General features: G+C 40.2%; 1 protein-coding gene across 1 annotated transcript; it reads right to left on the reverse strand.

Annotated features, from left to right (window-relative positions):
• Nucleotides 1–3,984: 3,984 nt before the first annotated feature.
• Or8d4 (olfactory receptor family 8 subfamily D member 4) lies at nt 3,985–7,472 on the reverse strand. Its single transcript, XM_076924535.1, has 2 exons — nt 7,397–7,472; nt 3,985–5,037 (listed from the first exon to the last, which is right to left on the reverse strand). Exon 2 carries the CDS (start codon nt 4,938–4,940, stop codon nt 4,005–4,007), a length of 936 nt encoding a protein of 311 aa, XP_076780650.1. The 5' UTR covers nt 4,941–5,037; nt 7,397–7,472; the 3' UTR covers nt 3,985–4,004.
• Between the last annotated feature and the right edge of the window lie 9,633 nt (nt 7,473–17,105).

Consider the following 17,105-nt stretch of genomic DNA (forward strand, 5'->3'; position numbering starts at 1 on the left):
CTGGAAATTCTGAAAATATCACTATCTTGTAATGCAATTAATGTAAATGAAGTGAATTTTGGTATATTATTTAAATAAATAGATTCTAAGTTTTCTGGATTATGTTACAGTTTTTATTGTTTATAGGTATGGGAGTTTTACCTGCATGTATCTCTGTGCACCAGATTATATATAGATAGAAGATAGACAGATAGATAGATAGATAGATAGATAGATAGATAGATGATAGATAGATAGCTGCACACATATACTGATATGTTCAGCGGTACCCATGCTAATATGCAAACTTTTTTTCCTATTAAAAGCTCTACCTGCTAACATGTTTTAGGAAACACCATATAAATGCCTTGTGTTCATCCCCTGTGACAGAGGGGGTGAGTTATAGATAGTTATTACTTCTAGCTAAAGATCTGTTGACAATTGATATCTACTAGGAGAGGAAGAGTCGGGTTGTTTTTTTTTAAGAGTGTCACCACAGGTAGGTCACCTCCACTCCAGCGGAAGGCCACGTATGCAAGCGTACACACTGGAACTGAGGAGTTATAAAAGAACACAAACTTAGGTGGATAGAGGAGGCAGATCTGAAAGGAGGATAAGGAGAGTCGGCTGGGATCAAACTACACTGGACGCAGCTCTCGTCTATAAGAATTAATATTTAAAAAAATTATTTTTAAAAGACTAAAAACATTGTGTAAAGGAAATTTTTTGTTTACCATAAATAACTGGAATCCTTTGTCATAACCACGGGTATTATGCGGTATCGAGCGTCAGAGGAGTTCTTCGGTACACGTCTTCTTGAAGGATGAACTCAGTCAAGACATCAAGGACTTGCGCACACGTTTATTTGGTGCTCAGGAAAGTGGGTTCTTCTGAGACTGGAGTGGGCTCGGAAAGCACAGCCCTGTGGGTAAACTGAGCCCAGCTCCAGAGATTGGAGTTACCTGCCCCAAGGCAGGAAGCACAATCTTGTTGATAAACTAAACAAAGCCCCAGTTCAAGCAGTGAATGGAGTGGCTCCACCCCAAGGTGGGGGCCTGCACAGTGAGTTCTGTGTTGTGGGTTTTAAAGATGTATCTAATGAATATTTATGAGGAGAGTAGAACATTCAGGAAGTAAAATGACATATTTCCTATCACCACTCATGGTGGACCAGATGATCATGTCATAGTATTGTCCCCCAAAGGGGAACTGTGTCAAAAAAAATGTCAGATTTTTTTTAACTTTTTATTGTTATTTTTTATTGGATATTTTATTTACATTTCAGATGTTATCCCCTTTCCCCATTCCCCCGCTCCCAGGGACCCCCTATTCTATCCCCCCTCCTCCTGCCTTTATGAGGATGTGTCCCCACTCACCCCCCACTCCCACCTCCCCACCCTCAAATTCCCCCACACTGGGTGTCCAGCCTTCACTGGACCAAGGATCTCCTCTCCCACCCATGCTCAACAAGGCCATCCTCCCCTACACAGACAGCTGGAGCCATGGGTTCCTTTCTATGTGCTCCCAAGCTGGTGGTTTAGACCCTGGAAGCTCTGGTTGGTTGGTATTGTTGCTCTCCCCATGGGGCAACAAACCCCTTCAGCTCCTTCAGTCTTCTCTCTAACTCCTCCATTGGGAACCCTGTGATCAGGTCAATGGTTAGCTGTGAGCATCTGCCTCTGTGTATGTCAGGCTCTGGCAGATCTCTAAGGAGACAGCTATATCAGGCTCTTGTCAGCATGCACTTCCTGGCATCTACCTTTGGTGACTGCACATGGGAAGGATACCCAGGTGGAACAGTCTCCAGACGACCCCTCCTTCAGTTTCTGTCCCACACTGTCTCCATATTTGCTCCCTTGAGTATGTTGTTACTCCTTCTAAGGACCGAAGCACCCACACTGTGGTGAGTTGCTTCTAGGGTATTGTGAGCTTCTGGGCTAATATCAAATTATCCGTGAGTGAATGCCATGTGTTTATTTACGCACTGGAGTATTACTCAGATATTAAAAACAATAAATCCGAGAAATTCTTAGGTAACTGGATGGCACTAAAAAATATCATCTTGAGTGAGTTAACCCAATCACAAAAGGACACACATGTCAGATTTTCTTGAGATTGGAGACCCTTCATTAGCACAGATGTGTTTGCGAATGTTCCAGTACTGTAGTTTCTGAAACAACCTAACTGCAGCTTCAAGGATGTTTAACCACAGAGGGGCATTTTTTCTGTCAGCAGACACAGCTAGCTACCAAGATACATACAGCTGTAGTGTTTAACTGTTTGCCTATGCAGTGGTCTGTCATGTCTACTCTTTGGAATAGGGGGGAAACTGTTTTTAGGTGGAGAGCATTCTTACCATTTAGCCTGTTGTAGTTTGTATGTTAAAGCATGTGATCAATGGGAGGAAAGGCCCCTGGTACCTCATGTGTGTTCCTCTGGTGAGAATGCTGTTCTGAGCCAGGAAGTCTGCTTGCTAGCTTCCTGGAAACCTGCTAAGACCAGCTTTTTTTGTCTTCCAGTGCTCGTCTTTCCTCTGATCTGGTCAGTCTGACCATGTCACACTCAACAAGCCCTATCATTTATTTTCCTCATTATTCTTAACTCCACAGTCGTAACCCTTTTTTTTTTAAATTTCAAAAAGACTTTTTTTTCCCATACAATACATTCTAATCTCATGGTTTCCCTGCCTCCCAACTTCTCCCAATTCCTCCTCACCTCCCCACCTAACAAATCTACATTCTTTCTCTCTCTGTCTCTTGGCTAATCAGGAGTTTGAAGATGTGAAAAGGGGAAGGGGGTCTACAAACCTCAAACGGGCCTGACAGGTGTGGGTTTCCAACAGCAATAATATTGTGCCGCTGGATTTCAAACTCTTATGATGGGGTTAACTTTAACCTTTAAAATCAGCTCTCTGCAGACATACTGACGCTGTTAAAGTAATAAATAACCTGGAGAATGTCTCCCTTATCTTATCACAATTTATCTGGAAGACATAACATCAGGGAGTGACATCCAGAAAGAACATGGTTGCCTGCCGTCTTTCACAGCAACCCAGAGCCACCATGATTGGAATCAGTGCTTTGCAGCGACACTTTGGGGGTTTTGTTTATTTGTGTTGTGTTGTGTTGTGTTTGTTTTTGTTTTCTTCTCCCCAGACACAGGGATTGCCATTTCAGGTCACTTACTCTAGGTCAGCCTCATTTTGCCTTGGGTGAGCTCTGGTTACATTCAGTGAGTCTCATTTTGTTTTTCACATTCCCAAGCACATCCCTGAAATCGTCTGATAGAATGTTTTGTCCAAAACATACTACGAATTGAAAATTAAAGGTGACCTAATTTAAAGCATAGAGGGGAAAAAAGTCACTTCACCGAAACCCAAGCAGAAAGTAGTAAGTACTGCACACATACTGGTAAAGTGAAGAAGAAAAACATAATATTTTGATAATATATCTGAATATGCTATGTCTTCTGCTTGGATAGCCAGATGCCAACTAGGCTTACTAAGGTCAAATTAGCTTGATTCTTTATTTAATCATCTAATGCACTAAAATAAGGCATTAAATTTTAATGAGCACTTTTACAGTAAACACACACCCAAACGACCTGCTCGTTTCCTATAAATTTTTGTGGTGAATTCTGTCACAGTACACATTTTTGTTTGGTTTTTGTTTTCCTTAAATTATTATGCAGTACACTGTGGTTTGTTGTTGTTGTTGTTTTGTTTATTTAGTTCTCTCTTGAAACTAGATTTAGGAAAAAAAAGGATTAAAAAAATAAAGTGTTATTTAATTCTGGTAGTGATCTGAAACTTCACATTTAAAAATATGTGTTATTGCTTGCTTTTATACTTACTGTATTACATTATATTAACATTAGGTGTGTATAATTCAGCCATGTGAGTGTGTGTAGTATAGTTACATAAACAGCCCAGCTCAGATCGCTTTGAAGGAGTCAGAGTATATAAACGACTGCATATAGACACAACTAGCAACACATAAACACATCTTAGTAAAAAGCACATTTTATTACGAAGATATTTTTCTTCTTACAAGCTTCACCAGTGCATTATTTACCTCCTTGTTCCTCAGACTGTAGATCAGTGGGTTTAACATAGGAATCACTGTGGTATAAAACACTGAGGTCACTTTCTCGTGGATGAGAGAACCATTAGAAGCAGGTTTCAGATACATGGACATGAGAGACCCATAAAATATAAGAACGGCTGTCAGATGGGAGCTGCAGGTACTGAAGGCTTTGGTCCTGCCCTCTTTAGAATGGATGCGGAGGATACTGGTCAGGATAAACCCATACGAAATGACTATTGTCAGGCTGGTAGCTATCATGTTAAATCCACCAATGACAAAAATCAAAAGTTCATCAATGTAAGTGCTGGAGCAGGAGAGTTGAATAAGAGGGACAATGTCACAGAAATAATGTTTAATGATGTTGGATTTGCAGAAAGATAACCTTAAGAGGCATCCCCCATGAATCACAGCATCGGTAACGCCCACTGAAAAGACAGCAGCCACCAGAAGAGAACAGACCCGGGGCGACATGATGACAGCATAGAGCAATGGACTGCAGATGGCCACATAGCGGTCATAGGCCATGGCTGCCAACATGTAGCACTCGGAGATGACAAAAATACAGAAAAAGAACAGCTGCGCCATACAATCAGAATAAGAGATAGCTTTATCCCTGCTTAAAAACCCCACCAGCATTTTGGGGGTAACAACAGAAGAGTAGCAGAAATCTAAAAGAGACAAACTACTGAGGAAATAATACATGGGGGTATGAAGTTGAGAGTTCAGTTTGATGACTGCCATCATGCCGAGATTTCCCACCATCGTGACTATGTAAATCCCCAAGAAAAGGCAGAAAAGGGGCAGCTGAAGTGCCGGCTCCTCAGTTAACCCCAACAGGAGAAACTCAGACACCGTGGAGTGATTCCTTATGCTCATTCTCCTCTGAGCAATGTGTAAAGATGAGAAAAAATAATTGTCAAATGAAGGAGAATCCCAGTCACTCTCTAGTCTTTCAGAGCCCAGGTGTGTCTAGCTGTGAAGACAAAGGCTTGTGTCATAAAATTCAAAGGGTAAGTATGTACATTGGGAAGTCGGTATACACCCTCCTGCCAACGATTTTACGAACCACCAGTACAATTCACCATCTGCTCCTAGGCTTCTTCCTAGTGAAGGACAAAATAATCCAGAATCTGGGACAGGGGTGATTCTAGAGAACATGAAGGCATTCTCCTGAAGGACTACATAGCATAAAATATTTCCAGATGTATTTAATAATAGCCCACTTGGAATAGATAGATACATAGATAGATAGATAGATAGATAGATAGATAGATAGATAGATAGATAGATGATAGATACATAGATAGATAGATAGATAGATAGATGATAGATACATAGATAGATAGATAGATAGATAGATGATAGATACATAGATAGATAGATGATAGATAGATAGATAGATACATAGATAGATAGATAGATAGATAGATGATAGATAGATAGATAGATGATAGATAGATAGATAGATAGATAGATGATAGATAGATAGATAGATAGATGATAGATAGATAGATAGATAGATAGATACATAGATAGATAGATAGATGATAGATAGATAGATAGATGATAGATAGATAGATAGATAGATGATAGATAGATAGATAGATAGATGATAGATAGATAGATAGATAGATAGATAGATAGATAGATAGATAGATAGATAGATAGAGGTAGGTAGGCAGGTAGGTAGGTAGGTAGGTAGGTAGATACATACTCAGGAAACAAGTTCTGCATGTATTTTTCACATACTTTAAATAATTTAAAAAATGACTTTAAATGGTTTTCCTGACAGGAAGTTTATTCTTTCTCACATTTAATGGGTGATGGGAGAATGTTAACCACACAAAGCCATTTCAGCTTTTCTTGATCTCAACTACTGTCTGGGCTAAGACTTCCTTCGTCACTTCCACTACTGGAACATCAGCAACCCAGAGATCTGTATCTCTGCCTAGAGGCTTCCAAAGAGCATGCCTTGTCTATTCTTGTCCTCTCATGAAGAGATAAAAATGGTACCATTCTGGAGTGGCTTGCCCTCAGGTCAAGCAAGGCCTTGTCTCTGAGAGATGACTACCTTTTCCTTAGTTTTTGTGCTGACCACATCCCTGTGTGGACGCTGAGTACATGCAGTGTTCTGGGCTTGAATGCATCATTTTCTCAACCTATGTGGCTCCACGGCTTCAAGAAACTGTTTTCTTTTAGTTTCCAATCAGTTACTAATATTAAGGACACTTTATTTGGCTACCTGAACTTCCAAAGATTTAAGAAATTCTTATCTCCCCTAACCCTCTGTCTTTCAGAAGAAAGGGAACTTGAGGATATCCAACAGATGTTCTCTTAGTGAGGTTCACCTCTATGGGGCATACTCCTTTTGTATCATGAGCAAATGGGGGTACTCAATTGCCCATGGCCTGTTCCTTTCCCATTATCCCTTAGCAGGTAGGTTACACATGTGCAGAGTTTTAATGCTGACTGTATAGAAAGACAAATAAAAGGGACATTCAGCAAGATTCATAGTCTTGGGTTTAGTTCATCTTTTATCTAATGGATGTTTTCACACCCGTCTTCAATCTGTCCTTAGTGTCACAAGCACACTAACAATTCTCAATACATATCTCATACACACCCTCTCCCACAATCCCCTGCTCTTGCTATCAAAGTGAAATGTCTCTCATATTCCCTGAATCTTTTTTTTTGTTCCAGTGTCCTACGTATTTCTGTCTTCTATTCAAGCCAGTTAGCTTCTAATTCCCACAGAAATTCCACATTTATGTCCTTTCTATTCAAAATAGTCCTCTGCCCATCAACATCAGCTTCACTTGAAAACCTGTCTGGACAAGTCTTGAAGTAAATAGTGTATTTCACACTTATGGGGCATATTGATTAAAAGTAACCAAACTTAAAGTGCTTAATAGCCCCTTATAAAGACTAATCTATTGTAAATACATATGTTTTCTAGATCTGAAGTCTCATTATGAATACAGAGGCTAACAAAAGAACAATAATAATAGTTCTTTCCACATCTCTAAGACTTATAGGGAAGTCACTGATTCAAAATGTAGTCTTTGTGAAGTTTTTAATGTATAAAACTTAGAAACACTGCCAAGCATCCTATAAGCTAAATAAGAACAAAAGTATGAACAGACTCGATCTAATATTATAAATTCTGAAAAGTATGTTTTGAAGTTCAATCTAATGGCATCTTCTCTCCATTCCTGCCACTGACTCCGTTGGGCACAAATATGCCAAGACTCTAGAGCTCACGGGGACAATTGTGAGTGGATTGTAGGCCGTGTTATAATAGACAGTATGAGCATCATAATTCTGAAACTCACCTTCTTCCTCCTGGTGGCTTTAGGTGAGTCTCTTCTCTTCCCCTATTCCTCTAAGAAGTAAATATGGACTAATTATGCCTTCTTCCTTAACTATCTAAACAGCAACAGATAATAAAATGCTAAGGGATCTTAGTTCAAGCATCCCAAAGGTCTCTTTTCTCCTGGGGTTCCGCACCCTGTGTATTTGTAAGATCTAGTCCCAAGCTGCACTGCAGATCATTTCATGCATCCATCATAGATTAGGCACACTGTGCATAGTTTCCAAACACTCCCTTCGAGATTTAGCAACCCACTGGGGGTCTAGACCCTGTCCAACACATACCCTGCTGGGATACGCTCTTCAATCCTGAAGCATCCTAGGAAGGACCTATCTGTTCCTAGGTGCTGTTTGACCTCAGAAACGGAAAACCTCATTACTGTAGATGTAGGAGATTACAAATTATACCATTAAAGGTAGAGTGGATTTAGTTAGGCTGGTGGGATATGGTATATTGGGGATATAGAAAGGGATATGAACAGAGAAACAAAGACACAGAAAACACGAATATATGAAGGGCATCAGGAAGGTTGAGTGGTTCCTAGATAAAGAAACTTGTTCCATGTTTCCAGATCTAATAACCATGAAAGCAACATGCCCCAAAGGGACACAGACCTGGCCTCTTGTTTCTAGTCATGGATCTCTGGGATATCTGGCAGAATGCTTCATGATCCTTGGGTGAGCCTTTTTAGGTAATCTTAAACAGTACGTGTACTTGAAACTGTTGAGATTGGAGGGAAAAATAACTAAATTTGGCTTTGGAAATATTTATGACTTATCTCATAATTCATGATGAAGTATCTACTACATTGAAAACCAGAATCTCTAGGACATGGAGAAAAATAAATACATTATGGCCCTTCTTTCTGTTACTTTGGTGTTAAACTATACCCTGAAATAAACATGCCTTTGGGTTCATCCGTATCTCCTTAACTGAGTATCATCCTACCCTTTGAGGTATCATACCTACAAAACTTCTTATAGGTATGTATTCTTATAATACACACATACACACACACACATACACCTAGATTCTACATATGAAAGAAAACATGCAGTATTTATTTCTGAGTCTGGCTCATTTTGCTTAACAATATTCTTCCGTTCCATCCATATTTCTACAAATACTCTTTTTTTTTTACAGCCAAGAAAAAACCATCTGTGTATGTACCATATTTTCTTCTCCCATGTATCTCTAGATAGACATGTAGGCTGGTTCTAGTTCTTAACTATTATAAGAAGTGCTACAATAAACAGTGATGTAGATGCTCTTTGTACTGTATGAAATATGCCCAGGAGTGATACAGAGGAGCCATATCGTATGCCAGTTTTTGTTCCCTCAGGAACCTCCACCATAATATTAACAGTGACCACACCAATTCACACTCCTCCAAGGAGTGCATATCTGTTGCTCTCTCCCAAAGCCTTGCCGGCATTTGCTATTTGCTTTTTTAGTAACAGCCTTTCTGACAAGGTGGGGAAATAGTCTCTAAAGTCAATTTTAACCTGTGTTTTCTTGGTGACTAAAGATGCTGATCACATTTTCAAATCACACTTTCTTGCCCTTTTTATATTTTCATTTGAAAAGTGTCAACTTATAAATCGTCATCTGGAACTGTCAGTTTACTGTGACATTGTTGATTGGAGGATACAGGGTTTTTGGTGTTTAGCTTTTGCGTTTCTTTATTTGTTACATATACTTTGGCTAATGTTTAGTTGGAAAATCTTGTGTTTTCCCATTTTGTAGGCTGTTGTTCCACTCCCGTGATGTTTTTCTTTGATATGCAAAGTTTTTTTTAATTCATTCAATAGTCTTTAGCATCTCATCAATTCTTCAGATTGTTTCTTGAGCATTTCAGAGAGTTCTTGCCTCTGCATGTATCTTAAAATGCTTCTCTCTAGCTGTTTTGGTGTTTTTGGTTTTACATTAGGGTCTTGGTCCACATTGAATTAATTTTTACACAAAGAGAATGACATCAGGTTGGAATTATTCTTCTACATGAACATACCTAGTTTTCCCAACACCACTTATTGAGGAATCTCTTTATTTCCAAGGTGTATTTTTCATGATTTTTATCAAATGTTAGGTGTCTGTAGTTGTAAGAATTTATTCCTGGTCCTCTATTCTACGCCGTTGGTCTACATGTCTGTTTTGTGTTCATTACTATGGCTCTGTGATGTAATTTGATATCATATATTATGGTACTTCCAGAATCATGGTTTCTGTTTAAGGTTGCTTTAGTTATTCAAGATCCATATGAACTTTAGGATTGTTTTTCTAGTTCTGTGAATAAAGTCATGGGAATTTTGATGAAGACTGTGTTGAAACAGTAGGATGTTTTCAGTATCATAGTTGTTTGTATAGTATTAGTTGATCCATAAGGAAGGAGTCTTACCATCTCCAAACGTCTTCATCTGTCTCTCCTCTCTCTCTCTTTCTCTCTCTCTCTCTGTTTGTTTCAGTATCTTAAATTTTGTCTTGTACAAATAGATCTTTTGCTGCTTTAGTTAGGTTGATTTCTAAGCTACAGTAAATGGGATTTTTTTTTCAGCAAGTCATGATTGGTATAAAAAAAAAAACAAAAAGAAAACAAAACAAACAAACAAAAAACCTCCTGATTTTGTTTGTCGCTTTTATATCCTGCTAGTTTAATGTGTTATTGGGTCTGAGAGTCTTTTGGTCACGTCTTCAGGATTTTCTAAGTACAAAATCATGTTATCTGAAAAGATTTATCTTTTGACTTCTTCCTTTTTTTAAAAATTGGCCTTGGTGTTTGTTCTATGAAATTGGATGCTCTGACATTTGAAATATATGTATTTGCAATTGTTGAGGAGTTGCTTTCTGTATTATGATACGCTGGTGTTTTTTTTTTCTCTTCTAGATTTCATTAGAAGACTATATTCTCAGATATCATGATAACTTTGCCCCTGTACTGCTAGCTTCCGTTTGCTTGATAGATTCCCTATCGGCCTCTGACATGTTTTTTACTTTGATTTATGTGTATGTATGTGTTCCTGCCAGAAAATTGAAAGCCACCTCATGTGGGTGCTGGCAACAAAACCCAGGTCCTCTGCAAGAACAGTAAGGGTTCTTAACTCCTGAGCCATCTTTCTAATCTTGAGTGTCTGACTCTTAATCTATGGGTGACTTTGTGAGGTTATCTTCTGGGAGGCAACAGGCAGTTGGATATTGTGTTTTAAACATAATAATCAATCTTTGTTGATTATTTGGGGCCATTTACATTTAAACATATTATTGAGATATGTTCATTAATTTTTTTAACTTTATTGGTCACCTTTCTTTTATCTCTTCTACTAAGAAAAAATAAAATTAAATAGTGAAAGAAAATGATTGAGAAGAATGCTGTGGCCTGGAAAAGACTGAGACATTACAAAAAGAAGAATAAAAAAACTGAGGGGACAAACAAATTTCTCAATAATGAAAGTGTTTAAAAATGAAATTAGATAAAGCTAATAGGGGCCTTACAAAATATAACAAAGTTTTTCAAAATAATCAAAATGATAAACTCAAAATGTCACTAAAAGCTTAGCAGAGAGAAACAGGAGGCAAGTAGCAAAAAAGAAAAAAAAGAGAAAAGAGATCAAGAAAATGTGAAGAAATCAGATTGCCAGATATTAAAAACATCCATTGAACAAAACTAAATGAATATGTGAAGGAGGAGAAAAAAGAAAGCTGTGTAATAAAGGAAAGTTACCACTAAAGATATAGTGAAAAGAGAGTCACAGTAGCAAAAAAAAAAAAAAAAAAAAAAAAAAAAAAAAGGAGGGGGAGGGAGGGGAGGGAAGGAGGAAGGGAGGGAGGGAGGGAGGGAGGGAGGGAGGGAGGGAGGGAGGGAGGGAGGGAGGGAGGGAGGATGTGTTGGTGCTGCTTCCTTTTGGGTCTTTGGAATTTAGAGAGTGGTATCAGTCAAATGCATAGGCCAGGCAAGGGTGAGCTTGGAAACCCATCTCTCCTGTGGTTTCTGCAGCATCTGTGTCTTCATTGGGCAAGTGTCTGACGTTCTCCAGAACATTTCTTTCTTTTCTTTTTCAGCACCATGCCTCCTGTTTCCCTCTGTTAAGCTTTTAGTGACATTTTGAGTTTCCTCACGTTAGTCACTTCCCTTCTTTGCACACCAGGACGTCTTTGGATGGCTGTACTTGGCTCTGCAGTCTGGGAGCTGGGCAACTTCTGCCACACACCAGCCAGAGTTTCTACAGGTCAGACTCCCTGGTGTCACTCCGGATCCAGCTGGAGAGCATCTCCCAGCATGGGATCCACCAGAGCACTGAGGTCTGTACAAGTGAACCACCTTTCTTAATATCCTCAAGATCATCACCCTGATGGAGCAATGCAGCGTCAGTGTTCCTGGGTTCTACATCGGGGTTGACTATTAAACTACAATGTCATTCCCAGTCCATGAGATCAGCTCCGGGCCACCGAAGGCAGGGTTGTGTGCTTCACTGTGCACTGACTGAGCCTCTTCGAGAGCACTCCTTCTCCCTACAGTTGCCTGCTAGGGATGCCACTCACCCAGGAATTGTGGCAGATTCCATTCTAGCTCCCTGGCTCACATCTGTTTCTTATTCCCAGGCCCCCAAGGAACTGAGTCTTAACAAAAGACTCCCTCTCTTGATGGCACCCACCTACAGCGCTCTGCCTCACATGGTGGCATGATTGAATTTCTCTCCACTGACGGCCCTCTGAAGGACGCAAATCAAGTTCTATCAACTTGATTTGAGGTGCGTGAGGGCCGTGAGCTTGTTCTACACAGAGGACTGCCAGTCTCTCTTCACCGGGACACCTGGTTGTTTGCCTGAGGCTTGTGATTCTCTTCCCTGGCTGTGGAGCCCCACAGCTCAGCTTCTTCTTTCTGATGAGTCACTCATCTTTTTCTCAGCCATTGCAGTTCTGTGTCATGGCTTTACGGAATCTCTGAAGCTCTGCCTCTCTCGCTTCTTTTTTTGCAATAGAGTCTATTGTTTCTTATGCTACTCTTCCTGTTAACGGCGTACACAGAGGAATCCTCTAGTTATTTTTACCGCTTATTTCAAATGTTTCTCATACAATATATTTTTAATCACTGTATTAGTCAGAGGAGAATGACTATACATGATACACATATGGAATATATATATGTATACATATACATCGTACACATATACGTATAAGTATACACATATATATACATATATATGGTATTTGCTTATAGGCTGTGGTTCAACTAAGCTAACAATGGCTGTCTACCAATGGAAGGTCCAACAAAACAATAATAGTTCAGACATCCATCACAAGGTTGGATGTCACAGCTAGTCTTCAGTATGCGCCAGAATCCTGAAGAACTAGTCTCTAATGCCAGTGAAGGAATGAACTTCCTAGTGAGAGTAAGAGCGAGCAGGTAAAGAGAGCAAGCTTTCTTCTTCCACATCTTCTATATGGGCTGCCCGCAGAAGGTGTGGCTCAGGTTAAAGGTAGATCTTCCCACCTCAAAAAGATCTGGATTGAAAGTGTGTCTCCCTGCTTCAAATGATTTAATTAAGAAAAAATAATATCCCTCACAGGTGTAGCCAGCCACTAGGCTTTAGTTAGTTCCAGACTTTAGTCAAGTTGACAGTCAAGAATAGCCAGCACAGACATATAACTTTCCTTCCCCTAACTCCTCCCACATTCTCTCAACTTCCGATCCACCCAACTTCATGTCCTCTGTCCCCACTCCTCTCTCTCTCTTAAAAAAACAAAAGTGAAATTTTAAACAAAACATTATAAAACACCCTAAGACAAATAAAAAAAGATACACAAAAACCTTGCAGCCCATTTTCTGCTGGCTAACCACTCCTGGGCTTGAAGGCCACCCTGGAGTGTGGTTGATATACCTGGGTGTCACTCCATTGGCGCAAACTGATTTCCCCTTTCCCAGCAGATACACACTGCAGCTAGCTTCTTGGTTAGGGGCAGGACCTTGTGTCCATGTCTCCTTCTCAGTGCTGAGATTTTGTCTGGTCTTTGGGAACCTGGGCAGGTCTTGTGCATGCCTCCAACATCTCTGTGAGCCCATTTGTAAGTCAGTCCTGTAGTATGTGGAAGACACTGTTTCCTGGTGTCCCCCCCACCCTGCCCCCTTTCATTCTTACATTAACACGAGATGTTATTTGTCTTCTTGATCACGGCCATTCTGACTGGGCTAGAATGAGATCTCAAAGTAGTTTTAATATACCTTTCCCTGATAGCTTTCTCAGTCATTTATGTTTCATCTTTTGAGAATTCTCTGCTCAGTTCTATACCTCATTTTTTATTGGGTTGTTTGTTTTCTTGATGCTCGAGGTTTGGGAGGTTTTTGGATTTTTTTGTGGGTTTTTTTGTTTGTTTGTTTGTTTGTTTTTTGGTTTGGGGGTTTGGAGGGGTTTTTTGGGCTTTGTTTTTGTTTTTTGCTCTGGGTTTTTTTTTTCTTTGCTTCTTTATATACTCTACATATTAACACTCTACCTCATATATAATTTTTAAACATTTTTCCCATTTTGTAAGTGGCTGTAATTCTTTAATAATGGTATCCTCTGCTGTACAGAAGCTTTTTTAGTTTCATAAGGTCCCATTTACTAATTGTGTTAACAGCTGTATAAACAGAACTTTCTTTCTTGTGTCAAAGATTTCAAGAACTCAATTCTGTCTTTGTAAACAAACAGGCCACTTATCAACATATTTAAAATACAGTTGAGAGTATGTTAAGCGAGTCAATTATTGTAAGGGCATCAAATACAATCTCAGATTCCTGGCAGTGTGTATCATGCTCGGGTAAATGTGAAAGCCTCCTCTTCCTGTTCAGCTTGGTGTCATCTCTGTGACCTCCAAAAGCCAGATCCCAGTAAGTAAAATGCAAAACGGATGCTGTGAATTGTCTACGCCCACATCAAGATGACTCAAGCTCCCACGGGCATCTTCTCACATGACCTCCTTCTAGAGAGTAGCAAAGCACACAATCCAGTCATGTGAGAAGGCAAGGGAAAGTGGCCTTGAGAGTCCTAGAGTTCCTAAGGAAGTCAAAGAAAGGTTAAACACAGATACTTGGTTAGTCTATGGACTCGGTCAACTAGGAAACACCAATTATGGGAAACAGCAGGGGAAAATCTGTATCTGTTCTTAACAAAATGAAATTGGATTAGGTTTATACTAAAGGATACAAAGACCTTGTGCACACAGATAAGCCCTAGAGAAGCCAAGAGAGTTAAACATTCAGCTGACCTTTTCAGTGAGATCAGTCACGTAGCTGCCCTTCCTGGAATTTTAGGAATGATGTAGTTTTACAAATTTTATTGTCTGATGAGACAGGCTCTGCCCCGATCTCCCAGAATTTATGTTTTTACTTACCTTAGACCCTTTTCCCCTAAATCTTGAGGATTACCTTTAGACCATAAAATCCATTCTTGTGAGTAATTTCTCTTGTGCTTTACAACAGCCTAAGTGACTTCTATGTTATCTTAGAACCAGACCAATGCTGACACCCACAGCTGTACTGTTCACCTCATTCAAGCACCCTACACCCTAAATCTTGGGCACTCTCTCTCTCTCTGAGTCAACAGTACCCATTCTTGCGAAAGAAGCCAGATGTACTCTGTAAACATATCTTAAATCGTTGTGCATTTGGGACTAAGTTAATTGTCATCTGAATACTTTTTTCCCCCAAAATTGTGCTGTGCTTAGATACGGCTAAAGTAAAATGATCGGGACCAGACGCTACAAGTCCTAGCCTAGCACAAGTCACAATAAAATCAGGCTAAGCAGAGTTTCATTTTTCCCTCAGCCTTCTCATTTCCATTCCCTGCCTGCTGTAAGGCCTGCTGAGGAGTCACCACAGTGTACGGTATGAGACTAGGAAGTGATTATGGGCAGAAAATATTTATCTTTAAAATGAAATCCCCTAAGTAACCATCTGTTCTATTTCCATGTGTCCTCCCAGCAGATTTCACAGAGATCTGTTCTAGATTAGGAGCAAATGAATTATGCATGCTATAAACAACGTATAATAAAAGAAAAATTTTCTATCAGCCTATCGTGACTATATGCATACGTGTTCTTTCATTATGCAAGTAGTTGATCTGTGAGAGAAACATTGTTCGTTATTTGCTGTACAATAGCATGTAGAAGCTAGCTGATTGGGAAGAATAAGCCTAATCAAAGGCATAAATATTCACTGAATTAGAGAGTCAGGAAATCTTGCAGTATAGCAAAGTCTGTCACCTACTTCTGCACATGAGGAAATCTTATTCTAAAGGACTTCGTTTCTGTCTCAGGAAGATTCCTGAATAAGAAAGAAAAGAAGTCAAAGACCAAGTAGACTAACATGCAAGTGTACAGATACTCCATCAGCATGTGTGGTGTGTATACTATTGGTTCATGTACACTTTCTTCCCTTAGGCCCAGCAGACAGGACAGGGTCCTTCATGTAAGTCCCCCATGATTGATGTTGATTCTTTGTGACATTATTTTCATATGTTAGGTTTTCCAGCTACAGGAGATCTTGTATAAATAGCCCTGGATAGATATATATATATATATATCTGTCCTCCAATCTTCTGTGGATATCTTACTCAGCATTTCTTGTACTGTGGCAAAATACCATGACTGAAAGAAATTTGGGGAAAAAATATTAATTTCATCTTATACTTCCAGGTAACAACCCATCACTAAACTAAGCCAGGGCAGGAACTTGGAGACAAGAAATGAAGCAGCCCCTTGATGATTGCAGCACTCGAGAGCTGGCCCCACCCCTACCCTGGGCAGCACAGTAAAACTGGCCCTGGTGACATGGGTTTGGGAGAGTTGGTCCTAGTGGCACAAGCTGTGGAGAGCAGAACAGACTTAGCTACTGACCAGGCACTAATCCAGGGCTTTGAGATGGCCCGTCTAAACATTTACCCCATTTGTAAGCTGTTGGAGCATGAAATGGGCTAGTCCTGCAGAAACAAAGCTGCAGGATCTCCATGACTCAAGGCAATCCGAAGGGTGTCTTGGGGAGTGTCCAGTATTAATGGTATAGCAGAAGCCACAGGCCTAGAAGCAGACCAACAACTCACTGCAATGAACATTTGCAAGTGAATATGCTTGGGCAGACCACATGAAGCTCATAAAGAAGGAAGACCAAAGTGTGGGTGCTTCGGTCCTTCTTAGAAGGAGTAACAAAATACTCATGGGAGCAAATATGGAGACAAAGTGTGGGACAGAAACTGAAGGAGGGGCCATCTGGAGACTGTTCCACCTGGGTATCCATCCCATGTGCAGTCACCAAAGGTAGACGCTGATGTGGATGCCAGGAAGTGCATGCTGACAGGAGCCTGATATAGCTATCTCCTTAGAGGTCTGCCAGAGTCTGACATATACAGAGGTGGATGCTCACAGCTAACCCTTGAACTGATCATGGGGTTCCCAATGGAGGAGTGAGAGAGAAGACTGAAGGAGCTGAAAGGGTTTGTGGCCTCATGGGGAGAGCAATAATACCAATCAACCAGAGTTCCCAGGGTCTAAACCACCAGCCTGGGAGCACATAGGGAGGAACCCATGGCCCCAGCTGTATATGTAGGGGAGGATGGCCTTGTCGGGCATAGGTGGGTGAGGAAGTCCTTGGTCTAGTGAAGGCTGGATGCCCCAGTGTGGGGGAATTCCAGGGTGGGGAGGTGGGA

The sequence above is a fragment of the Arvicanthis niloticus genome, chromosome 26, assembly GCF_011762505.2.
Source record: "Arvicanthis niloticus isolate mArvNil1 chromosome 26, mArvNil1.pat.X, whole genome shotgun sequence".
NCBI lineage: Eukaryota > Metazoa > Chordata > Mammalia > Rodentia > Muridae > Arvicanthis > Arvicanthis niloticus.

Excerpts from the sequence above, each read along its gene's own strand:
- Or8d4 (XM_076924535.1), bottom strand. The coding sequence starts at position 4,940 with ATGAGCATAAGGAATCACTCCACGGTGTCTGAGTTTCTCCTGTTGGGG.